Source organism: Suillus fuscotomentosus (genome assembly GCF_016647785.1).
Source record: "Suillus fuscotomentosus strain FC203 chromosome Unknown F5891scaffold_24, whole genome shotgun sequence".
Lineage (NCBI taxonomy): Eukaryota > Fungi > Basidiomycota > Agaricomycetes > Boletales > Suillaceae > Suillus > Suillus fuscotomentosus.
In genome coordinates this window covers 340,026-363,353 of record NW_024539536.1, presented here as the reverse complement: position 1 = coordinate 363,353, position 23,328 = coordinate 340,026, and the positions used below count along the sequence as shown (strand labels likewise).

At 47.8% G+C, this 23,328-nt stretch overlaps 8 protein-coding genes across 8 annotated transcripts; 5 read left to right on the top strand and 3 right to left on the bottom strand.

Annotated features, from left to right (window-relative positions):
* Positions 1-834: 834 nt before the first annotated feature.
* F5891DRAFT_274871 (glycoside hydrolase family 16 protein) lies at positions 835-3,025 on the top strand. The gene is made up of 13 exons (XM_041371167.1): positions 835-1,243; positions 1,295-1,459; positions 1,522-1,554; positions 1,608-1,617; positions 1,672-1,710; positions 1,769-1,838; positions 1,889-1,922; positions 1,981-2,012; positions 2,059-2,143; positions 2,205-2,319; positions 2,374-2,464; positions 2,515-2,589; positions 2,638-3,025. Exons 1-13 carry the CDS (start codon positions 1,089-1,091, stop codon positions 2,697-2,699), a joined length of 966 nt encoding a protein of 321 aa, XP_041226535.1. The 5' UTR covers positions 835-1,088; the 3' UTR covers positions 2,700-3,025.
* Positions 3,026-3,695: 670 nt separating this feature from the next.
* On the top strand, positions 3,696-7,398 carry F5891DRAFT_1030928 (uncharacterized protein). The gene is made up of 5 exons (XM_041361590.1): positions 3,696-4,038; positions 4,090-4,164; positions 4,410-4,929; positions 4,982-6,659; positions 6,721-7,398. The coding sequence occupies exons 1-5, from the start codon at positions 3,842-3,844 to the stop codon at positions 6,897-6,899; spliced, it is 2,649 nt and encodes an 882-aa protein (XP_041226534.1). The 5' UTR covers positions 3,696-3,841; the 3' UTR covers positions 6,900-7,398.
* Positions 7,399-8,724: 1,326 nt separating this feature from the next.
* Positions 8,725-9,512, bottom strand: F5891DRAFT_1030926 (Longin-like domain-containing protein). Its single transcript, XM_041361589.1, is given in 4 exon segments — positions 8,725-8,925; positions 8,983-9,047; positions 9,067-9,209; positions 9,276-9,512. The coding sequence occupies 4 exon segments, from the start codon at positions 9,454-9,456 to the stop codon at positions 8,775-8,777; spliced, it is 540 nt and encodes a 179-aa protein (XP_041226533.1). The 5' UTR covers positions 9,457-9,512; the 3' UTR covers positions 8,725-8,774.
* Positions 9,513-9,639: 127 nt separating this feature from the next.
* F5891DRAFT_274662 (GTP cyclohydrolase 1 type 2/Nif3) lies at positions 9,640-10,489 on the top strand. The gene is made up of 4 exons (XM_041371166.1): positions 9,640-9,845; positions 9,914-10,059; positions 10,118-10,378; positions 10,454-10,489. The coding sequence occupies exons 1-3, from the start codon at positions 9,701-9,703 to the stop codon at positions 10,169-10,171; spliced, it is 345 nt and encodes a 114-aa protein (XP_041226532.1). The 5' UTR covers positions 9,640-9,700; the 3' UTR covers positions 10,172-10,378; positions 10,454-10,489.
* A 1,943-nt stretch (positions 10,490-12,432) lies between these two features.
* On the top strand, positions 12,433-12,696 carry F5891DRAFT_924862 (uncharacterized protein; the record flags this gene model as incomplete). The annotated part of the gene is made up of 1 exon (XM_041373853.1): positions 12,433-12,696. A coding segment is annotated over one exon (264 nt), but the record flags the coding sequence as incomplete, so codon positions are not given.
* Positions 12,697-13,745: 1,049 nt separating this feature from the next.
* F5891DRAFT_274637 (O-methyltransferase-domain-containing protein) lies at positions 13,746-16,086 on the bottom strand. Its single transcript, XM_041371165.1, has 12 exons — positions 16,071-16,086; positions 15,544-16,017; positions 15,308-15,488; positions 15,026-15,261; positions 14,956-14,970; positions 14,848-14,908; positions 14,655-14,794; positions 14,503-14,607; positions 14,356-14,452; positions 14,236-14,306; positions 14,064-14,185; positions 13,746-14,012 (listed from the first exon to the last, which is right to left on the bottom strand). Exons 2-12 carry the CDS (start codon positions 15,781-15,783, stop codon positions 13,937-13,939), a joined length of 1,344 nt encoding a protein of 447 aa, XP_041226530.1. The 5' UTR covers positions 15,784-16,017; positions 16,071-16,086; the 3' UTR covers positions 13,746-13,936.
* Positions 16,087-17,465: 1,379 nt separating this feature from the next.
* On the bottom strand, positions 17,466-20,558 carry F5891DRAFT_1224450 (Metallo-dependent phosphatase-like protein; the record flags this gene model as incomplete). The annotated part of the gene is made up of 19 exons (XM_041369479.1): positions 17,466-17,887; positions 17,940-18,320; positions 18,368-18,416; positions 18,467-18,603; positions 18,658-18,743; positions 18,794-18,802; positions 18,855-18,935; positions 18,988-19,050; positions 19,110-19,135; positions 19,184-19,230; positions 19,287-19,386; positions 19,438-19,465; positions 19,518-19,621; positions 19,678-19,818; positions 19,884-19,933; positions 19,995-20,044; positions 20,096-20,144; positions 20,197-20,251; positions 20,314-20,558. 19 exons carry the CDS (start codon positions 20,556-20,558, stop codon positions 17,624-17,626), a joined length of 1,965 nt encoding a protein of 654 aa, XP_041226529.1. The 3' UTR covers positions 17,466-17,623.
* Positions 20,559-22,512: 1,954 nt separating this feature from the next.
* Positions 22,513-23,279, top strand: F5891DRAFT_274527 (uncharacterized protein). Its single transcript, XM_041371164.1, has 2 exons — positions 22,513-22,660; positions 22,713-23,279. The coding sequence occupies exons 1-2, from the start codon at positions 22,647-22,649 to the stop codon at positions 23,212-23,214; spliced, it is 516 nt and encodes a 171-aa protein (XP_041226528.1). The 5' UTR covers positions 22,513-22,646; the 3' UTR covers positions 23,215-23,279.
* Positions 23,280-23,328: the final 49 nt, after the last annotated feature.

Below are 23,328 nucleotides of genomic sequence, written 5' to 3'. Positions count from 1 at the left end.
CCCTACTGCAATGTCCAGTTCTCAGCATGGACTGTTCGTGATACAAGATTATTGTAGTCGTCTCTTCATCTATCTCTCGTCAGTGCCTACTACTACATTGCAGTGGGGAGGTTTGGCGCGGGCCTCCGTGCCAGAGTCCTGTCGTACAGACTGGAGTCGTGGTTGATACTGATAGTACATTAGTAGATGCATATTATTCGTCCATCTACAGCCTCGGGTGGGGTTACCCTGCGGTCTCCGGAAGCGCTCGTGTGAGTCTTGTCCTGGTTTAAAGTTTAATGAATATTGAAGATATTAATGACCGACTGGTGTTCATGCTGGCAGGTGTTTTCGACATACTCGAGACCTGCCAGCAAATAATGACACCACGGTGTGTGGGCTCGCATCAGTTGTTTTACCGTCTCAGATCACAGTATGTTTTGATCTGCTGTGACAACGCTGACCTGCTAGCAGCTATATGTAAATGTTATATTGCGTCAGCTACTGGAGACCACTGGCAGTTACCGCATCGTACTTCTTGACCCCTGGCCTGGTCCATCGGTACTAGTCTCTAGTAGTCTTAGTGGAAATTAGTTTTCTTATATAAACTTCCAGTGGGTGGTGCCTGAGTTATCAGTAACGCGGTCAGCCAATTAAAATGCGTTATTCGTTATGCTGTGCTTTCTATTTCCCGGCGTATGTAACTATATCATTGTCCAGTTCTTACACAAATAACGCCATTAATATTGAACAGCTAGCCATTGAATACGAAGTTTCTAGGATATGTGCATCCATTCGCACAAAGCGTCATTCGATCCGGTCCGACGTCGTGCAGGGGCGTGTGGCAGGTCATCAAGTCTACTCGCTATTTAGCTACTAGGTCCTGCCGTTCGTCCAATCGGATCTGGAACGAGTTACGGTAGCATCAGCTACTAGTAGCTCAATCTCGGAGTCCCTCTCGGGGATGACACGTCGTCGTTGCTTGCGAGATTAATTTTTTTCTGCTCGTCGCAGGCCTCGGGAGTAGGGTGGATTCATTAAATACCGAGTGAAACAGGTCCGTCCTCTCGCCCTCCCTAGTTGTACCATTAGCCAGGCTAGCTTCCACCATGAAGATCAGCAGCAGCAGGACTCTCGTTCTTGCCTCGCTTGTGGGGTCTGCTCTGGCAGGCGGGATCTACACTCTGGACGAGTGTGTTCGTGGTGAAGGCTTCTACGACTCCTTCAATTTCGAGAATATCACTGACCCCACCCACGGGCGCGTGTACGTCCGCCTTCCATGCACGCAATCTGTTCATTTTTAATGGAATGCCAGGACGTATGTCAACCGAACAACGGCGGAGAGACTCAACTTGACCTATGCCACGAGTGACACCTTTATCTTGCGCGCAGATGACACTACGGTTTTGGGCGTCAATGACACAGGCCGGAATTCGGTTAGGATTCGGTCTAATCGTCGACACCGTGAGCATGTTGTTGTGTAATTGATTCCCTGTAAATGTCTTGGGCTTATGTACTGATTGATGCCGTTGTCAATAATAGCTTTGACATACAGCACATGCCCGAAGGATGCGGGTGAGCTTCTTCAATCTGCTCGAGGATTCTGTCGCTTACACATCTTAAAATAGAACATGGCCCGTAAGTAGTAGGCGGTTCCGATGAAGTAAGTTTGTCATTACTAACAGATAGTAGGCTATCTGGGAAACAAAAGAAGTTGGTTGGCCTGCCGGTGTTTGTTCTTTTTCCTTGTGTGATAACTCTACCATCCTGACGTACATCCCTTTGTCAGGGTGAAATCGATATTCTCGAGGGTGCAAACGATGTGGTGCCTAATCAGTCGACGCTTCACACCGGCCACAGTTCGTTCACTATAACACTTGTAACTGCTATGAAGTTTAACTTGATGCAGATTGCTCTATGCCAAATAACACTCTCCAGTCAGGGTATGTTTTGATCCGTCGCTGTATTTAACCTCGTCCGGCTAAAATGCTGACTGTTTAGAACCTTTGCCACAACCAACTGCGACGCTTCAGGTAATGTCACCATAGCTGATCCCATCATTGTGCTAAAATACAATAGTCGCTTACAATGTTGGGTGTGGTGTGAAGTACGCTCAAGATAACAGCAGTTTTGGTCCAGGATTCAACAGCATCGGCGGAGGATGGTGTGTTACGGGTCTAGAAACTTACTTTCAGCACTCTTGCGGCTTACAGAATCCTCCGCAGGTATGCTATGGAACGTACACTTCACTATATCAAGGTTTGGTTCTGGGAGAGACACGACCCATGTGTTCCCTTGGACGTTAGTAGTGGTGCATGGATAATCGATACTGACGGCTGGGTGATACTTTTCACACCTCTCTTGAATTATGCTTACATATGATTTGACTGCCAGGGCACTCCTGCCGCCAACTTCCCTAACAACACCGAGTGTGACATCCAGTCTCACTTTAAAGGTAACAACATCATCATTAATCTGACGTTCTGTGAGTCTTGTATTGTTTTGTAGTGGTCCGTCGTGCTCATGCCCGCGCAGGCGGCGACTGGGCAGGTAACCCGGCTCTCTACAATGCTTCTGGATGTCCTTTAGACTGTGTGACTTACGTCAACAGTAAGTGCTCCTGTGCAAATGTCCAGTATAACTGTAAACCCTCCACAGACAACCCTACTGCGTTCACAAATGCCTACTTCGAGATCTCGTCCATGAACGTCTACAAATAGATGTCGCAGGATAGGCGCCAACTGTGTTGCTTTCATACTCCCGTTCGGTAATTCCTGAGAGTAAATCATCAGGCCAGTAGGTCAAAAATAATCATTGTCGGTCGTGCAGATTATATAGCACATATATTACATACCACCATTTGCTCCGAGATTCTGCGGATTGATAGGAGGATCGTATTGCTCCCTGAAATCAATGCAGGTACGTGATGTTTGGTTGGTCTTAGGTCAGCAAAATCTGTGTGATGTGTCCTCCCAAGTGAACAGCACTGGCATTAGGATGCACCAATACTGTTTCGTGACACCAAATTTATTCACTGGCAACCAAAGCCGTGTGTAGTCGTTGTTTTAGATGAAAGAAGGTTGCGAAGATCTACAGACTAAGATATTATCAGCAGCAGAACAACAATAACCGCACGCACGCTTTCTCTGAGAGAAGAAAGACTCCTGGTTCTACCTGCCCCTGCATAGCTTTTGAGATACAAGTTAAGTTGCTGAGCGCCGAGAAGAAGTACTAGTAACCTGTTGCCTGAGAGTTGCATGTGATGTCACTAGTGGGAAGCTGACCAGAGGTCCAACAAAGAATGAATATGACATCTGCAGGGTCAAGCTCGACCTTCGTCTACACAGCAGAAATCGATAAGTCTAGACTAGATGCATAGTTACTGGCAGTTACGCACCCGCTTCCGCCACCGCTGCCACCGTCTGAAGGAGAGTGTGAACACAACAGTCGCGGCCAGGAACCTGCCTATTCATTCTCCCATTCTTTGGTACATTTCCACTGAACGCAGCTTCAAAATTGTCTTCCAGGCCTGCAACTTGATCAGGCTTCGGAATTAGCTGTTTTTAAAGCGCAACATTCATCCTAGAGTGTTGGTAACATTTTTCTTCGCATTATTCCAGAAGCCGGAGTGTAGTGTACTGCCTTCTATGAGCGCTATAGCCACGATTTGAATTATCAAATTAGCGTGGCAGTACACGCACCGAATGGCACTGCCACTGGCCATTGCTGAGGCGTGTATACGCACTTTCAAGAATAACCCAACGGACGACGACCCAGTTCGCTTTGAAACGACGACATTCTGTACTTCAAGTTTAGTTGCTGTACCTCGCCTGATTGTCAATTTCGCTATAAATCACGAATTATGTCTGCCAGGAGGCAGTCATCGACAACATCTCTAGCCAAATATGCACGGACCACATCGCCCGATACCAACATTCGCTCTTTGGATTTCTGCAATTCTTTCTGGGGTGTTGGAGATGGAGGCGTAGATGTATTGTTTGCTCGAATGCGTGGAGCAGCAAGGACAATGGAGGAGTTGAGAAACTTTTGGAAGGAGAGGTAAGTTGGCTTTCGTATGTTTTTCTCATTAACATTTACACATGTCTGCAGATCTGCGATCGAGGAAGATTATGCAAAACGGCTTGCGAAGTTGGCCAAAATGTCAATCGGCAAGGATGAAATAGGGTGAGCTACTCAAGTTCTCTGAACCCTGACCTTCCCCTGCGGGCCGCTCTGGTCGGGCGGGCGGGATGACACAGTTGTGGCTCTGCAAGTTGCAGAACTACACGTTGCTCCACAAAGCACTTAGGGATTTGTATTTCCCGTCTCATTACTCGGGTCGAATACACAGCGTGCAGCTGTGTGGTGGCGCAACTTTACATCTAACGTGTGGCCTATGCCTGGGTTTCATTACTGATCGCAACTCACAGGGAACTACGGAACTCCGTGGATACGTTGCGTTTGGAAACCGATAAGCAAGCTGGTTTTCACCTGCAGCTTTCGCAGCAAATACGGAATGATCTTGAAGGTCAGGCCGCGGCTTTCTCCGCAAGGCAGCAACACCACAAGAAGACGTATCAAGCCGCTATCGAGAAGGAGTACAAAGTGAAGCAAACACGCGAACAGCATGCAAGCAAAGCTCGGGAGAAATATGAGTCTGATTGCCTTCGTATCAACTCCTACACTGCTCAGTCGACGCTGGTCCAGGGCAAAGATCTCGAGAAGATTCACTTGAAGCTCGAGCGTGCCCAGCAAACAGTGCAAGTGAACGAAAATGATTACGCTCAGTTTACTCGGGTGTTGCAAGAGACTATGCAGAAATGGGAGCAGGATTGGAAGGCATTCTGCGACACATGTCAAGATCTCGAGGAAGAGCGGATGGAGTTTATGAAGGACAATATGTGGGCCTATGCCAATTCCGTATCAACAGTATGTGTCTCGGATGATGAGGTAAGTCTTTCACCACCATTGGCTGTCACTGTTTAGCAATCGCTCTGTGTAGTCTTGCGAGAAAATGCGGCTCGCCCTGGAACAAATGGAACCGGAGAAGGAGATGGAGAATTTTGTTCGCGATTATGCAACGGGAAATGCGATACCCGAAGCACCGGCGTTCGTCAACTACACCAGTTCCGATGCAGTGCCCTCATCTTCTACTCGCATTGCTACTCGTCCTGCAACCTATGCTCGAATTTCCCAGAGGTCATCGGCAGGGCGTAGCGCACCGCCTCCGGAGCCTGAAGACTACGACGATACAAACCATGCAGGTGTAGGGGCAATTGGTGCAGGAAGTCGTAGCTCTCCTGCTGAATCTACTCTCGCGAGAAGTCAGACCCAAAAATCTCAAAGTGCACGCTCTCAAACGAACGGCGTCAACGGGCATGTATCCCCTCTCCATGATGTTCAACCTCAGCCGCCCCAGGCACAGAGGCGTGATAGTACAGCCTCTGCTCTTCGGCCTATGCAAGAGCCCCGTGGGGATTCAGTTGGCCCCGCGGTCTCTAACACGCAGTTAGTTATCGGAGGGCAGACTTGGAATGTTGATCCGAACAAGGACCCGCAACAGCAGAGAGGCCAACCTCGGACTTCTCCTCCTGTTGGAGAGCAAAATGACCCGTTAGTTAGGCAAATGGCTGAGCTGAGCACTGCCGCTCAGAACTTGGCTAGACGTCCTACCGTTCGCAGGGACACACTCTCAGGACAAGATCCTCGCAAAGCTACCACTGAATCTCTCGTTACCCCCTCTTCGGTCTACTCCGGCAATCGCGATTTCCGCAATTCAGCTGAAGTCGTGGTTGGGTCATACCCTCTGGCACCATCGCGTTCGAGCTCTCCAAATCCTCCTAAGCCCGTTCTTGCAGCCCCGCCACCCTCACTTCCACCACCCTCCTCAAATCTCCCAGTTGAGCAAGTCCTCAATAACTATGGCCGTGTATTCCCAGGAGAACAACGGTCTCGTAGCAGGGCCAATAGCTTTGTTGGTCCGCCACCTCCTGTTAACAATCACCAAACCCAGGATCCAAATGGGGTACGCCCGACTAGTAGGGGGGGTTATCCTGGTGTTGGTACTCAAAATTTAGGTCCTCAACCTCCGGCGGGGCCACTTGTTCGTCAGCCGTCAATCGCTCAAAGACCAGTGACACCGAACAACCCAGTTGGCATTGCTCTTGGCCCAGATGGTCGTGTCGTTGTGGATCATATGGCACACCAACCCCCGCGACAACCACCTTACGTCCAAGCACAACCACCCAGCACTCAATCATACCCAGGATATCATAATAATGATAGTCGGCAGCCACAGCCGCAGCCTCGCGCTGATTACGGTACTGGGACGACTTATGCTGCCCCTGCTCCACAACCACAATCTTACAACAACTATAATCACCCGCCTCAACGTCCTCAATATGATTCTCAGCCTGTTGTTCCTTACCAGCCTCCACCACCACCATCGCAGCCTTACAACAACTACGGTCCGCCTGCACGGAATCCGTCGATTGTGGCTCACCCAAGCCAGGGTACCATCAATCACCAACACCCTCAGCAACCATACTATGGTCATAACACAAATAACTACCGTGCGCCAAGTCCTGTCATGGCACGCACACCTTCTCCACAGCTTCCACGTCATCCACCACCTCCCACAGGTGCCTATACTGATGATGGCCGCCCCATCCTGTTTTACGGTACGTTTTGTGGCTTGAAGATGTATATCTGTGTGTTCATAACATAACTCGTACTCCACAGTGAAAGCACTGTATGATTATGCAGCAACCATTGACGAAGAATTTGATTTCCAAGCGGGCGATATAATCGCTGTAACTGATACCCCAGAGGACGGGTGGTGGAGTGGAGAGTTGCTTGACGAGATTAGACGACAGGCTGGTAGGCACGTGTTCCCAAGCAATTTCGTGTGTTTGTTCTAGTCATATACCTCTCACTCGCTTTCAGCGCGCTTTGCATTTACATCATTCTTTTGGCTTACTTCACATACCTGCTATGTTTCCTTACTGATTTCATACCCGTAACGAGTCCCTTGACGCTCGTGAGGTTCTTTGTTTTTACACAATCTTTTGGTCGACCTTATCTACTGGTGGAAATATTCACTGATCCGTGGACGTTAGCATCAGGTCACCGATAAGTTCGTGTGAGTGGCAGCATTAATGTATCTGATAATCTTCCCCAGCTTCTCCGCCCTACATCACAACTCTTGTTATTTGAAGTCTTATTGCATCCTGAATATCATTCCCATGACGCTGCACCCTGTGACATCGATGGGCGGCATTGAAGTCCGCTATACATAGGTACAGCTGCTAACCCCTAGTAGCGGTCTATTCGCTATTCGCTTGGAGATGTGATATGGTAAACCCACGTGACTCATGAATGTAGGGGGATAGTATTCCACACTAGGTCGTCTTCTGTTCTCGTTTTCTCAGGGAAAATCTCGATGGAATGCATTATCGACGATACGACACGTGTAGTTGCGTTACATTAACGTTCATCTCGAGATGGCTGTGCAGACTCGTGCGTGTTTCAGTCCGTATCCAAACTAGTGTGTTCATCAAGTCTCGTATCCTTTCGAGGCTAATACTGTAACACTTCCAAAGGAGGGCAACAATTAGTTGTCCTTTGTCTCATAATCATTTACACCAGCTGTTTCTGCCAAAGACTCAAAATGCAGGGTGCCCGGTACAGCAACCAAATCCGAGTTCGAAGATAAACTCGAAGCCTGGCCAGCTCTCGAACACGAATATCTTTCCGGTTATGACGCTTATTTCCCGGCCCTTGAAAGTTGAAACACGGCCGTTAAAATTATGTATATCCGGGGAGATTGACATACTAATAAGGATCACCGCTCATGGCATCGGTTCCTCAAATATCCATCCGAGCAAGGATAACGTTTGTAGTCATCGCATTGTGCTAACCCGAAGTCGGCTCCGGCAACATCTTGTAGTATTAAAGGCCCCCTTCTTGGTGAGTTATCTCCAGTAGCTTCTTAGCCTCACATTTTACCTCATCTCGGGGTTGTCGCAGCTCTTGTGGTTCATCGATATCCGAACGTTAACCCCTTGACGCTTTCGACAATCCTTACACAGACAAGCCATCATGCGTCCATATGCCATCTACGAGCACCCCGATTTCAGCCTCTCCGCTGAATCTGTATCAACGCTGCGAAAGATTGCAGCGGCTTTGACTGCTGTTGCTGCATCCAGTGCAGCCGTGTATGAGTACATCGCCCACGTTGGTACTGGGCAGGGAAGGTTAGTCGTGCTTAAACTGATTTTTGGTTCGGTCGTTGAGTTCCTTCGCAGTTCGACACTTCTTTAGATCTGGGACGATTCAGGCGGATGTTCAGGTGTTCCGTACTCTCACGGCACCAGCAAACACAACACATCGTTTTTTGTTCAATCGTCGGAAGGTCGATTTGTATGATCTAGAGCATAGAAGACTTCAATAGAAGCAGGGGACGAGCTTACCCTGGATCGGACCGGAGGGTAAAGCTAGATGTAAGAGGAACTAACGGTGTAGGGTTATATGCAGTTACTACAGGCGGTTCTCTATCCGGTATATGGATCATTACTGAACCGCTATGTATCATCAGTTAGGTCATTTTTTTGTACTAGTGTCAGCCAATTGTTTCTCCATCATTCTTACGTGATACAATGCTTTTTACTTTACTGCTATCATCTAGATGTTGTAAAATTAGTATTTTGAAAGCGCAATTTTCTCTCAAGCTTGGTCGAGCAAGGATCCGTGTAAAATGCAAATGTTCTATGATGGACAGACTACAAATGATGGATCTACAGCTGTTGTATCCTCTGCTGGACTTTTTCCCTGACAGTCTGATACGCACTCAAAATCGTCTGCTCATTGATTACAATCTCAGTTGTGTCGGCCTTTGGTCGACTAACTCTGGATGCAATTGTCGTCGAATCTGTTTCTACAATAATTCTGTTGAGATAGCGGATGTGAATATGCATTGGATCATTAATCAATGAAACGCTTTACCCATCATCGATTGTTTCATCCAGGCACAGAAGGACCATGTCGAGGTTCTCCAGCACAGCCCGCTTCTCAACCTGATTCCGCAACTAGCAAATGGACTGCGTCAGAGAACGCAGTGAGAGCAGAGTAAAGCATGATTTCGTTCTCTGTTGCACCGCCGATAATGTAGAAGATGAGGTCTAATGTATGCCGGAAGACTGCGAGACGACCGTCATAGAGTATGATATCAGCTGAATACGTATGCATCGACGGACTGCCTGTGAGTAAATTTTCCTGTTACACGTGCGGCTACGCACCTCCAGGCTTTTTGGTTTTCTGCCATAGACCCTTCTCAAATGCTCGTTGGTCCTTCGACGCCAGAAGATCCTTGGACTCGCCCTGGGGATGACCTTTGGGTCGGTAGTACTTGGCGAGGACACGATGTCCTTCAGCGTCTAAGATGAGGAACGCATTTACGCTGTATAACGACAGATTCATCTTCAAAAGTGGGACACACGACGTTAGCCTTGCTCTCAGTAGATGCGACTTTGCGGTTACCAACCTTTATCGACGTGGCCAACAAATCGTCGATACTGACTACTTGGGAAAAGCATCCGAGTATTGCACTATGTCAAAAAAGGAAATTATGAAATTGGCCTTTCAGGCTAAGACTAGTGCCTACTGGCGTTAGACGTGTTTCATTTCATCTGTGACCTCTGAAAAGCCCTTGTTTTCAACTTTGATGATGTCACTCCGGTTTAAGCTTGTGTTTTTTACCCCCAAAACTCACACCGCGGTGATCCTGAGCACGCTGTTCAAACAATGCCCGAATGTACTCGGTAAGATCGGTCAGTATGAGGAATGCGCATTCATCACTCCTGGAGTCGGTGAGTCTTACTGAGGCAGTGACTTTCAATTGATTACGTCTGGGCAATTTGTCTGAGGTCATCCATAGGACAGTTCAAGCCAGGGCCTGGCGCTCGGCCTCTTACTGGAGAGCCTGGCAAGCTTGAATACGTGGATGAGGATAGGGTGGAAATTGTGGTCAATGATCAAGGCGACAAAGTACAACTCAAGCATGCGATAAGTCATTTGAAAGCGGCAAGATATATTTTTCGTAATAGTCGGATGTGGACGCCCTGACATGTGGCACCTTCAGGTTCATCCGTACGAAGAGGTTGCATATGATGTCTACAGACTTGAAGACGTTTAGGTCATGCAAACCCTTACTTGCCTTTGTTTCTCGGACGGCGGCTGGTTGTTATCTCAATTTGAAATACAGCCGAGCTAAATGGCCCAATGCGCTTGGACTTAGTGCCACTGGTCGGGTGAAGACGTCTTACTCCTCCACCGCCTCACACTTTGGTTATGCGAAATGAAAAACACGTCTTGGTCTACCAATGACCCGTCCTGCATCGTGGTGCGGGATTCCGCTGAAATTGATGCACCTATTACTAAAACCGTTTCGCATGTATCCGAATATGTGTGCTTATAGCCACGGGCGCGACTCATATTCCAACTTCGGCCGCCTCGCAATATTTGATGTGCATTGCTGCAAACATGTTCACAACCCATCAGTCAAATGACGTGTTCAAAGGACACGTGCTTATCTGCAAGCGATACGTCGCATCGTCAATCAGATTGCGTTTTTTGTTTTACCTCAGTTTCAGAACATACTCACAGTGGCAGAACTGATGTATCGTCGCAATACCAGTGGAGCTACCACAACACTCAATATTGAGTGTGTTCGACCGTCCCTTATCGTCGCTGCAAATGCCGTGTATCGGAGTATTGGTTCGCTGCGCTTGCCAGTCATTTAGGTGCGTTTGCGAGCGCTAATGTCAGTGTAGAAGGTTATAACACTGCCTAGTCGACACCTATCAGCCGCGTGGTTGGAGCGCTTGCCCTTATGTTGTTCGCCTCGCCTATTGCGTCACCCTGATCCTGAATCATTGCTGTTGAAGCATGCGGCTGGCCTTTTGAGCCTTCACATACTCCCCGAGGGGTGTGTTCGAGGCACGATGCAAGATATAAACTGGAATTTATCATGGGGTTCACACAGTTGTAGAACGAGTAGCTATATAGAAGCTTCATTTCCCTGCTTCTTCGCCTTCCTTTCTCAGAGCTCGGCGATGGATCTAGATTATTCCACCTTTTCCATCAGGTGTGTTGATAGGAGTCACTGTCGCATATATATCTGACGTCGTTCTTTGGACTGTAGAGATGCCCTGGGTGCGCACATGCAGTGTTCGTCGACGACGACCAAGGTCGCTTCACGAAATCGCACTCTTGCGGAACAGGAAGCCTTTCCGCCACGCAATCAGGCGGATGCAGCGCGAAATCTAGATGACGTTGATGCCACGAGGTGATCATTCACAATAGCTGTCGTCATCATACAATGTATTGAAATTATGATGACTCGGCGCCGCAGTTTTCCAATACATCACTCCTTTGATACAAGTCTACAACACGCACACTACATTTCTCCGCTACCTTCATTTGCAAATATGCCTCAGAATTGTATCCCTGCCCACCCCGGCTTCGCGATCCACGACACGTCATCAGCTCATGTCTATCAGGAACACCGCTTTCAAGATCCGCCCATTGCATGTGTCATAAAGCATCAACCCCTACTATATGGTTCGACATATCCATATCCATCCTCAGAAATGCCCCTGGCACCTGGGGAGCACTGTTCGTAAGTTGTCCGTTGCTAAATTTATTCCAGCTCTTACTGATACTCTATGAAGCAACGAGGACCAAGTCATCGAGACTGCCAGCTTCTCAAGGACCGCAGGTCAGGGCTACCAGTGTGACGCACTATCCCTGGATACTACCTTCGATCATCCCTACTTAAGCAACGACGATAACACCGAAATGACGCATCCTACATCGCCCCCCTTTTCACTGGATGATCATGACAGCATGCGTCCCCCTTGGATCTACCAGCATCCTCCTAGTTATCCTTTTCCCGCAGTGCTTTTCCCTCTTGCCGACTACTCTCCCGTATCTTCTTCCTTCACCGCCCAAGAGACGGTCTATCACTCGTCTCAGTTGAATGCTCAAGAATTCGGGCAGCTTGACATGTTTCGTGAAAGCGCTGGATTATCTCGGCCATCACATTACATCAAGGGGCCCACCGAGTTACCACCTCGCCCCTATTCAGCAGATCCCCCGCGTACCGGAGTTCTGGGGAAAAGATTGAGGAGAAGGTCCTCGGATTCTGACCTTACAGATCGGGACACCACGATAACTGCACTGCCTCAGGCGTGCGATTCCCGCTCAGAATCTAGGATTAATCGTACAGTCGTAGCACCGCGTGGTGCCCAGCCACCTGTACATCTCCGTGCACAGCACGTTAACGTCAGTGCCGTCGTGGAGCCATTTCGTCATCGACAATCAGTGCCAAAAAAGGTAGATTGCGATGACCACCTAGTCGACGAGTCTGTTGTGCGGATCGGCGGACAGCCTCTACTGTACGTTTACGAATGTCAGTGGGACAAAAATCATTCCCCCTGTGGTATGCATATCGAAGGTGACCAGGCCAGCGTCACAGACCATCTCGCCAGGTTTCATGGCTTCACTGGCGGTGAAGGGGATACCACTTGTCTCTGGGATGGATGTACGTCAAAAAAGCGCACCGCTATGAAAGGTACGAGTATCGCTCGTCACCTCGTCACGCATATCGGCTACAAAATAAAATGTACCGCCTGCAACGTCGACTATGCGCGGGAAGATGCGTGTAGGAGAAGTCACGCGAACGCGAGATCAGATTGCCAAAGGATGCAAATAGCCCCTGTCCACGGTACCGGAGTTATTGCGCTGAGGGTTTCGACTTGTGAACCCCCCGCCAAGAAAAGACATGTCGCGGACGCACAGACCCAACATTCTATCTATCATCTATCATAATCTTCCTACCTAAACACTAATCACTTCTTAATATGCCTATCTTTTCTAATTCTCTCTTTAATTTCCACATGGATACCAGGGCCCGTATACCCCTCCTCTCAAACCTCTTGATAGAGCCCGTCCCATAACTTATTGCTATCTATTGACATACATACTTGTGTTGTCCATTCATTTCCGGATCCGAATCTACTAATTTGATTCTTCAGTTCAAGTTATATATATGTATCACACCTTCATTTACTATTAGTGTTATGCTTATGTAGTTGTCACTTATATTCTCGACACAGTTCTAGCGCGTTTCCTTGATCAATCCATACTTGATATATCTGATAGATGAACGGTGTCGTGATTGTAATTCTCAACTATGCAAGGGTCAGACCGCACTGCCTAGTCAGCACACCCTACGGTACGACCTTGTCCGAGTGCACTGGAACAACGCACAGGTACGGCACTGAAATTATTTCCAAGCCTTCACTTAAAAGTTACGAAAAAAGCGACCTCACGCTTCATCCAAGACAGCCTCCCAAACTTCAAGTTCTCGAGGTGAACATAACTGTTGCCGCCTGAGCCAAAATCATCAAACGTAGCACGTACATGTAACATGGTGAAATTCTACTATCTCGAGGCGAGGTAGAAACCATAGACCGAGCTCATTTTGCCCGTCAGCGTCACGTTACGACTGGCCCAAGTCGTTAGTCGGAGTCCTGGTTTGTCATGGTTCTTTGATAGATAGAGCCGCTGTTCTAGTGGCTTGGTCAGCCACTCAGTACTCAGTGCTTAGCTATGCTCAATTCACCACTTTGCCTTGCTCGGCGTGACCTCGAGTAACCGCAAAATACACAAAATACTGACGTAAATTGCACGTCGACACAACGGAGCTTCCATCATCAGGAATTTCTTGATCCGAAACCACCAGAACGACGGGACGAGCCAAAGCATCACCAACGGAATGAGACGACGAGAACTAGTAGCCATGACACAAGAAATCAAAATTGTCAACTGATAACTAAGCGACGAAAAAAAGGGGATGGCATGATGTGGATGAACACATTAATTAGCTCGCAAAACATTATGCGGCAGAATACTCCATGACGCATGATTCAGCAAGGTCCCAGACTTTCTCTAGTTTCAGACGGGCGGCAGTGCTATTCCGAACCAATCAGGTGAGACCAAGGCAGCAATCGAACGTTACTCACGCGAGTGCAAGGAAGTCGTGCAATGTTCGCTCCTTTGCGTTGAATGAGAACAACATAGTCATGTCTTGCTGGTATGAACGTATATTTCCAACACCAAAGTTTGCAAGAAGAGGTTCAGGAGCCTAGATGAGGGATGAGCAAATATTGATGTAGATCAACGGGCAAAACACACCAGAACAACTCCGAGCTCTGAAGCTTCTATTACTGCCTGCTTACGGCTGAGCTGGCGGAGCACGTAGTCATCTAAAATTCGTCAGACTGTAGGACGATGATTACGCTATATTTAACATACGGATGAGGACGCGGCTGTTTGGACCGAGCGCCTTGCGAATGTTTGAAAGAATGATCGTAGATTCGTGGTCATTCCAGTTGTGAATGATATTTCTAAGCTACGGTCACTGTCAACTTCGCAGGTTGTCGCCCAGAGTTTAGCGCTTACATAGTAGATGTCCTTGCCCTTGACGGGCACTCGTTCGAGGAAGTTCAAGTCCTCGAACTCGATTCTGTCTTCTGCCAGGGCTTCGGGGCATTCTTTCGCCCAGATCTAGATTCCATCAATTTGGTGACAAGCACATTGGCTTACTGGCTTACGTCTCTCGCCGGGACTAATGCTTCCGGAAGATCGTGGATTGTGATCTTGACGTTTTTGTGCATTTTAGCCAAAGGCAGAGAAAATGCGCCTATACCTCCTCCAACATCAACGACTGTTGAGTACTTTTCGAATGGGAAATCTATTATCAGGTTAGCAAAGAATTCTCCTGTCTTTGCGTGCTGAGATACTTACGGGTCAGGATGGCGAGGGAGCCCATGATATGGTTCAGACCTCTCATCGATGTATCAAAGCACTACTAAAGATGTCAGAATGATCGTGCGAAGGGACCAAAACTCCCACCTTGCGCAGGTCGTCCTACGAGTAAATTATGTGAGTGAGGCTTTCTGACGGGCAATATTTTAAAACATACATCCCGTGCCATCAAGTCGAAGACCGTTCCTTCGGTTCCATCTTTGTTGATGGCGTACATCACAGGTGCAGCCGTTTGCTCATACGAGGAGGCAATCCTCGGATCCTTGAGTGTTTCGTAGAAAACGGTTGCTCCCTTGGCGTTTGGTTCCACGTGAAGCAAGATCATGTGTTTGACAGGATGCTCGTCGAGTAGGATCAGAGACAGTCGGTTGTTGGCAAAAACGTCCATCTCGACTGGCAGAGTCTAAGAAATCAAACCAGGCAAAAAATGGCTCCTTACCTTCATTGTAGCAACCTCTCGTGGCCAGGAGGCGCATTATCCTGGCTAGTTTCTTTGGCTCAATGTTGATTTTTTTGGAGAGGTCATTGACATGAAGACCCTTGGGGTACTTCAGCAGAATGTCCGAAACACGTTCCCGAGCAACTACTCGCACGCAAGCATGATCATACACTTGGACAAGCTGCGTGCAATCTGATGAGTGAGAGGAAATTCCATTACATCATCCAAGTTCTTACGTTAATTGCAATATGGGAAGGTGGAGCAAGTGTCGCGCATATCTGTGCACAAGCACCTTCAAGAGTACGAATAGCACTCTTCAAAGCTGTTTGATCGATCGCATTGTCCAACGGGTGGGGCTCCATCTGGTCGATGGCGGGTACGTCACCATACTGCTCATACAACGTGATGGCATCTCGTGCGGATGTGTTGATCAGAGTCAGGAGTGCCTCGAGTTTTGCCTTGTTGGCCATCGCCATAGTATTTGTAGGGAGCTTGCGGAAGAGTGAAAAAGGTGATGGAAGGCTGAGCAAATGATTTGCAAGCCTTTATATTTTTACAAAGGAGAGTGACTGAACCCTGGATGATATCATAGTGTTGCGGGCAGAAGTCCGCCATTCTGCCAGCCGGTTTGGCAGAACCGGTTGAACGGTTCTAGTATTCTACCCGGCAGATAGTAGAATCCCGCTGGAAGAATCCGGCAGAATGGCAAACTGCGGGGGATCAGTGTTTCACAGCGAAAACGATATCCTGATAACTTCCTCACCTTATATATACGCAGATCTCCGCTCCAAGAACGACTGAATAGCCTCATCAGAACGTCTTATTACCCCTCTTATCTATCCTTGCTCTAGTCTCGTGTCTAACTCGTCTTTGTTCAAGATTTGGAGGTGGTCCTGCCAGCGTGGAAGATGCATCGATGAGGTTTCAGTGACTTCAAGGCAAGAAACATGTGATCGAGAAGTATTTGACACACATGTTGCTGTTGGCAAAACCCAGCATTTTCCAAAACTTTGGTTGATGCCCCAGTTACTAGCATTGGAAGCAGAGTACTCTGGCTTTCCACAATATCAGTATGACCAGATTTTTCAAATTCCGCGCTTTCGCTGACCATGCCATTCGGAAATCAACGACCCTCTTACATTGCAAAGACAACGTGGTCAACAAGTCTAGACATATACGAGTAAATCCGTACTTTATACCAGAACCTGCACAGATATCTTGGTGGAAAATCTCGCTGGAGCATGCATGAACGCGCCTCCGAGCGGATCTCGTCTTGGTCATCAATGATCAATTCATTGCATTCATTTTCGACTGGAAGCAGAGGTTCTAGATGTACCTCAGGCTGCCCGATGCGAAGGCATCTCTGAAATGGTCGGCGGACAAAGAACAGAGGGCTGGCGGGCACAAAATAACTTAATGAGCAGTGGGCAGCAAGGAGGAGCGGGCAGAGTTGAGGTCATGCAGCATATGTAGCTTAGTAGGCGTATTCAATGACATGAATTGGCCGTTCAAAACATTGAACGGAGTTTAAATTTAAACTCTACTGGGGGTGCCGTTTGCTGCCGTCGTGTCCCAAATCTCTGGCGTTCTGCTCGATGCACAGAGCCATCTTTCGCTCACATTCTTTCCCTGTGGGTTTGGTCGCCGGTGCGCATAGCTTTTTGTAAGTAATCCTTTCTTTGATCGTCTTCAAGTTCTTTCCAGCATTTGTCCCGGTCTATAGTTTGTGAACAGGTACCACAAGGAGTCTTATGTTCATGATTTTCTGAGCCCGCATTCAATTGATACAGATCTATATTCATCAGCTCGATCCTTATATTTGGACCTTCCACGTTGTCCCGAATGACATGAGATAGGATGGTGTGATGCCAACGGTCCCGCCATGCCGCACTCCTGAGTTTAGGACGAGAATGCTGGAACAGGAGTTCAGGCGCATGCTGCAGAATCATATGATGGCGCATGAGAAGCTTCAAGATCTGGGAAGCCCCTTCACGCACGACTTATCTAACTGGTTGGCGTTAGGACCGTGCGTAAAGGAACAGGCTTTCTTACAATACTTTCAGTCATCACAGATAGATGAACGATGGAATGAAAATTGAGTACGGTCCCATTTTTTCGATCTCAAAGCGCGCCCATCAATATTCAAGTACTGAATATTGAATACTGGGAGTTGGCATGAAATGTGCAAGGCTTCGAGGTATACAACCCAAGTGTCATTGACTCAGAATGTACTCTTGTAGATAACAAGAAGATGCCAGGTGATTGTGGAGAAGAGGTAAATACGATCACAGCATAGGCATACTACTGGCCGTTCAGTCAGTTCCACACACCTTGAGCATACATGCCCAGTGCTGCGTTAGCCAGCGTTGGGCTGTACAGCGAAACATCAGCGGTGGTGTAGTTCTGCGCATTCTGCAAGCCGTTGAGAATGCCAAGGAGTTGTGCTTCAATGAAGTCGACGAAGACAAGATCAATAGGCGTGTCGTCGGCCACGTTAGGAGGATTCGAGCCGATAAAGTCTGGAACCGAATAGTAGGGTAACGCCAAGTGCAGCGTGTCGTCTCCGGCACCAGGGCATGACTAAGTCACTATCGTGAGTGTGTCGGAGCGAGTGCGAGGATGGGCCACTTACATCAGCAGTGACATATCCAAGCGTCAAATTGCCTGTCGTTGCTTCTCGTCTACCAATTCCAGCACGTCGATCCATCTCCTCTAACCAGGCTTTGTACCGAGTATCAACAACCCCACGGCTCCAAAGTTCCTTTTCAATCTCATCTCGCTTCCGTTTCTCATCTGCGCCCGCATTGTTCAAAGCTGGAAGGACCTGGTTTGCGATGCTAAATGAGACGTTGGAGATATACAGGAATGAATCCGTGAATGGGGAAGCTGTGAGCTGATCGTTCTTGGTGAATGGTCCCTGGAAGACGTTGAAGCGTTGAGATCCTGAGTTGGTGATAAATATGGCTGGGATGGAATCACGCGTGTTGTTGATGGAGAGAGCGTATGGGATAGCCTGACAAAAGCGTAAGTAATTAACGTTTCTGGGAAAACAGGTCTTACATCTGCAATAAAAAGAGATAGAAGGGATCCATTAGAGGGATATGGGTTCCTAGCATACGATTGAGTTGGTGGCTTATGCGATATATACGGAGTACCCACTGGTTGATGGTATAATCTTGTGGGGATGTTCCATACAGATAGGATAAATCAAAGCTGACCGCAAGCTCCTGCAGGCCATCGGTGATCGAGCGCCCGTAGGCAGTGTCAAATGTTTGGTTTGACATTTGGGTGTGGTACTGATTGTGACACGCGATTTAGAACATCATTGAGAAACTGATAGCACACTTTACCTCGTAAGTCACACGGTTCTGATCCAGATATCTCCTTGTGAAAGAAATGTTGTTGGCGTTGCCCGTGGCAGCTTCAAGATCCGCACCTGAGTTCCTGGTTAGATCTTTGAAATATTGTTTTTGTTAAACAATGTACTCATCCAGCCTAAAAGAACACGTGAGACACTGGACTCAACTCATCTTTGATGCTCACATACCGATTGTCTCCATGTAGCGTCCACTCTCGAGAGCCATAGAACGACTATCATACTGTTGACAATCACGGATGTGGCTATGTCCTAAGTCCGCGGTGAGAAAGTTAGTTGAAAACATTAAATGCGTGGCCTCCACCTCCAAAGATTAAGATGGGTGTCAAAGGGTGCACAGCTCGAACAGCGTCAAACACAGTAGGCCCTATAAAATCAATTCATCGTATCATCAAACCTTACAATTGCTGTAGTTGGCTGGCCTACAGTTATCAAAGGAAACTGGCATGTGGCTGAAATGCATTAAAAATCTTTTCTCAGAAACCATCGGATCAACCTACCCAATAAGTACAAACACATCAGGTTCTTCCGCGATGGCCTCGGCGAACTGCAAAGATCGATCAGAATCTCTTCTCGGTCACCTAGACGCCTTAGATAACGTACCCATTGCTCATTGACCATATCAGCCACAGTTTGTACAGTCGTGTTCACGTCATTTCCAGTAAAATCATACAGGACTCCAAGAGAAGTGATGCGACGGCCTCTGTTACATCGAATGAATAAAGTCCCACCCTGAATTCACAGGAACCCTTACTTCCGTGTGGTGAACTTGGTGAAGCGGTCTGCAGAGGGGACATCGACAGTAGTCAAACGAACTTTAAAATTCGAACTTACTGCCGACTGGAACACTCTCAGGCTCGCCATCCGAATTGAAAACAGTGATGTTGACATTAGAAGACAAGTACCGCTCACCAAGATGAGGGACAAAGTTCGTGTACCTGAGGGGAGGTTGGTCCATTTTGCAAGTATAAGCCATGTGTGTGCAGTGTCGAACAGAAGGTGGTGATTGAACAAAATATAGACATCGCAAAGGAAAACAAAATCGATGCAGAAGAAGACATTGTCAGTCTGAATTTTCCTCAGAATATTCAGAACCCACATGTCGTATGTATCCGCATAGATGTACAGTTCATGACTATCAAGGTAAAATTGTCAGTACAACCCGGGCGAATAGGGGAGGACCGAAAACTCAATACTCACTTTCCGATAGTCATGACATCGTATGGAAGGCGTTCGAGAAACTTGTTTGACTTTTGAAGACACATAGAAGGTATCAATTTCGAGATATGTATCAGTAATAGAACAGCAGACCTCGTGCGCGTCGACACCACCGGGGGGGTAACCATCAGAAAGCCCAGTTCCTGAGAAGTAGATTGGATTGTGTCTTCGATAAATGCTAAATCGATGCATACCGTCATGTAGATCCCCCGAGTCTACCAAAAGGAGGTCGACGTCCTTTTTCTGCAATAGGAAATATATACAACAAAGTCAGGATCTAGACTGATGGACGAACGATGGCGATGTTCTTCATATGCGTTACGAAACTGGCAAAATCTCCAAGATCCCCACTATAATATGCGCAGGGTGACGTGGTTGAGCTATGCCCCAGATTAAGTCCTTTGAAACTCACCTATAGTCTGGTTCAGGGAATGACAGCTTCTGGTGGCCGAGTAACCAGCCATGGGTGTCGGTGGTGTGGATCACATTGAAATCTCCCCAGACGAGAGGACGGTAGGGAGGTGTGATTGGAACCTGTGGGTATTCACGCTTGTTCAAACGTTCATGAACATGGACGTCACGAGCATGCAAGTGATCGCCCGCGCAAGCAACACCGCGGAGCGCAAGACCCAGAAGAACAGCAACAGGCAAAATCATACCAGAAGGGGCGGTTGGATCTAAGAGCACTTTTTCTAAAAGAGAGGTTGCGAGGAGCCTTTATCAGCAGACAAGCGCCCAGTCACGGTCTGCTGATCTGAGGAGAGAAAAAGTATTCCTCGGAACCGCATGATGGTTGATTGACTCGGATGGGTTTTGCACGATGGTACGCGCCCAATTCCCACACAGGTTATTATCCATGCGGTGGTCGAGGACGCACGTTGCTCACTTATCGTCTTGAGCTGTCTGATACTGTGAATTGCGCTCAAAGTCTACTCACAATGGTCAACATTCAATGACAGACGAACCTCTTTCAAAGTTGAAGTTATACGCTGGCTTCCACAGTATCCATACTCTCTAAGTGTTCCAGTACTATAGCCTAAGTAAGGAAGGAACATGCCACCTTGGCCGTTTTCTCACAGAAGACCCTTACTTTGACTTGTTAAGTCTTTTCGTGGGAGTAGCTTATGGTTACCGTGTGCATCAGGCCCCATCAGTCAAAAAGTCAAACAGCAATGGTTGAATTGATTACTGTACAGAGTGAGACCGGTCCTAGCTCTATCGTGGAGCCTTCTCGGTCATCTAGTGCGGCACTGCCTGGCTACACGTAAAAAAATAATTTATTGTAATTGTGTATGAACACATGTACAATACTAGTACTATTACTACACTAGTGGTAGCGTAGTAGTATGAACTCGAGGCCTGCACAGCCGGGCGCTTGCACGTGATCAACCGAATCCTTTTGTTTCAACTTGAAGTTGGTCTGCCTCGTTGCCAAACCCACAAGATCCCTGGTGGTTCATGCATCATGCCTCAGGTCAGCCCATTATTTTCCTAGCAACGTATCACACCTGCTGTTCAAGCCTCTGAATCTTATCCGATAGTTCTGTCGTCTGCGCGCCTCAGCGCTCAGCACCGCAATTTAAGTAATATCTTTCTGCCAAACGCTCATACACTGGAAGTTCTGGAACGCGTGTATGTCCACCATGCGGTGCTACCTTACATAATAGAAGCACATCCATGAGACAGGGTTCCGCGGCATGCTCACATGCTTGCATGATGCCACGGTTCGCTGGTACTACCAGCGCTCGACATTACATTTATGGTTTGATGCAGGTTCATTGAATTCCCCACTGTCAAGGCCAGGTTACCACAGCACTTTCGATTGAAGTAGACTGAAAATCTTTTATCTCCACAGCGTAACGGTTTCGGAATCGGAGGGAGAGATATGGTATCGCCGGTTCTTGTGATTCATACTTCAAGTATTACGTCGGACCCACATCAGTACTGGCAGTCACTTGTCGGGCCTGGCCTCGTCGGTCTAACCCTGCTCCGATGGATACATATCTCGATCTTTATGATTACAGGTCGCCAGCTTCATACTGAATTCAGATCCCTCCACCATCCCGATTACTTCGGTACACTTGGCCCCTTGGAGACGTTATAACACGCATACGCGAGACATGATATGAACACAAACTCCTCGTTATTTCGCTGATGCGTGCTTATAGTTGCTCGAGAGAGAGACAGGTGATTTGTCTATGTCTGTTTACTGTATCCGCAGCTGGTCGTTTCGTCCACCCCACCTTGGAATCTCAGTCGCTGTTAGTGAACTTTTAAGGGACGTGCCAGTCGAGTGGCTGCGCTGATCACATCTTCAATCGACGGATCAAAAGTTGATTTTCCCGGGTGCCACGAAGGCTTTTCCGGACCCTCGTCACATAGTTCACTCCGAAGACCTTCCAACATGAAATCAATTTGGTAACCCGGTCTCTTGTGTTGATCCGCTGAGCAACATTGGCATACTGACCAGAATCATTCATTCAACTTACCTGTTTGAAGGTTGCAACGACACAGCGCGTAACCAATGTATCTCTTCCACCACCATTGTAACGAAATTTCACAAACCTGAGAGCTTGGTGGAAATCTGGCGATCCCAGCCAACGCTCGCGCCTAAGACTTGTCACGCTGCGGTGGGGAACAGTGCCATAGAGTAGGCAAGTTAAAAGCCATAAAGGCGACCCATCTGCAGAACCCAGAAGACACATAAACCAACTCCACGTAAACCAACTCCTCTCTGATTCAAATATGAACCCAGTTCGGTCAGTGATAACATTCTTTATCTTTTTTGTGGCTCACTGTTATTTGTTTTAGTTCGTCGGACAAGTCCATGGTCCAAGATATGCTCCTGGAATTCAATAGGGTGAATCCCATCCTGATCGCTCGGGATGCTCTGCATGAATACGATACCGAGGTCAGAGTGCGCCCATGTGGTTGGAAGGGCTGCAGGATGCACATTCCTGTGGAGCTCAAGCAGGTTTCTAAACACCTTAAGCAATATCATGGTATCAACACCAGCGCCACCAGCGAGGACACGGAAAAAACTACATGTCTTTGGAGCGGTTGTCTTGATACCCATACCAAACCAGGCAATCTCTCCCGTCATGTCCTGACGCGCCATCTTGGAGTACGGTGGATTTGCTCGCATTGTCAGTCCTCACTCTCGCGGGAGGACGCCTTTCGACGGCATTCGCTCGAACGACCGGACTGTCAGTCTGCGGAAGTCGTTGTTAACTACGGGGACGGATCACAAGTGATTGACTTAGTGTACATTGACGGTGGTTGGTCAGCTAGCCAGAACGTCATGTTGATATAGTCCTCAGTGTTATAGTTATCTTACAGTGACATCCGTATCGCCTTGTATTCCAACCTCATATGCATCTCCCTATAGCTCCTGTCCGTTATTAGTAATGTCCTACCGTATACTCCT

What these genes read in the sequence shown, in the direction of transcription:
- F5891DRAFT_274871 (XM_041371167.1), top strand. Translation starts at nt 1,089, where the DNA reads ATGAAGATCAGCAGCAGCAGGACTCTCGTTCTTGCCTCGCTTGTGGGG. An exon ending in CACCGTGAGCATGTTGTTGT is followed by an intron (nt 1,460 to 1,521) that starts GTAATTGATTCC and finishes TGTCAATAATAG; the next exon opens with CTTTGACATACAGCACATGC. An exon ending in TAATCGATACTGACGGCTGG is followed by an intron (nt 2,320 to 2,373) that starts GTGATACTTTTC and finishes TTTGACTGCCAG; the next exon opens with GGCACTCCTGCCGCCAACTT.
- F5891DRAFT_1030928 (XM_041361590.1), top strand. Translation starts at nt 3,842, where the DNA reads ATGTCTGCCAGGAGGCAGTCATCGACAACATCTCTAGCCAAATATGCA. An exon ending in TATGTGTCTCGGATGATGAG is followed by an intron (nt 4,930 to 4,981) that starts GTAAGTCTTTCA and finishes CGCTCTGTGTAG; the next exon opens with TCTTGCGAGAAAATGCGGCT. An exon ending in CCGCCCCATCCTGTTTTACG is followed by an intron (nt 6,660 to 6,720) that starts GTACGTTTTGTG and finishes CGTACTCCACAG; the next exon opens with TGAAAGCACTGTATGATTAT.
- F5891DRAFT_1030926 (XM_041361589.1), bottom strand. Translation starts at nt 9,456, where the DNA reads ATGAATCTGTCGTTATACAGCGTAAATGCGTTCCTCATCTTAGACGCT. An exon ending in GAAAACCAAAAAGCCTGGAG is followed by an intron (nt 9,210 to 9,275) that starts GTGCGTAGCCGC and finishes ATACGTATTCAG; the next exon opens with CTGATATCATACTCTATGAC. An exon ending in GATGAAACAATCGATGATGG is followed by an intron (nt 8,926 to 8,982) that starts GTAAAGCGTTTC and finishes CTATCTCAACAG; the next exon opens with AATTATTGTAGAAACAGATT.
- F5891DRAFT_274662 (XM_041371166.1), top strand. Translation starts at nt 9,701, where the DNA reads ATGATGTCACTCCGGTTTAAGCTTGTGTTTTTTACCCCCAAAACTCAC. An exon ending in ATTCATCACTCCTGGAGTCG is followed by an intron (nt 9,846 to 9,913) that starts GTGAGTCTTACT and finishes GGTCATCCATAG; the next exon opens with GACAGTTCAAGCCAGGGCCT. An exon ending in CGATAAGTCATTTGAAAGCG is followed by an intron (nt 10,060 to 10,117) that starts GCAAGATATATT and finishes TGGCACCTTCAG; the next exon opens with GTTCATCCGTACGAAGAGGT.
- F5891DRAFT_274637 (XM_041371165.1), bottom strand. Translation starts at nt 15,783, where the DNA reads ATGGCGATGGCCAACAAGGCAAAACTCGAGGCACTCCTGACTCTGATC. An exon ending in AGGGCAAGGACATCTACTAT is followed by an intron (nt 14,453 to 14,502) that starts GTAAGCGCTAAA and finishes CAGTGACCGTAG; the next exon opens with CTTAGAAATATCATTCACAA. An exon ending in CACGACTTCCTTGCACTCGC is followed by an intron (nt 14,013 to 14,063) that starts GTGAGTAACGTT and finishes GGTTCGGAATAG; the next exon opens with CACTGCCGCCCGTCTGAAAC.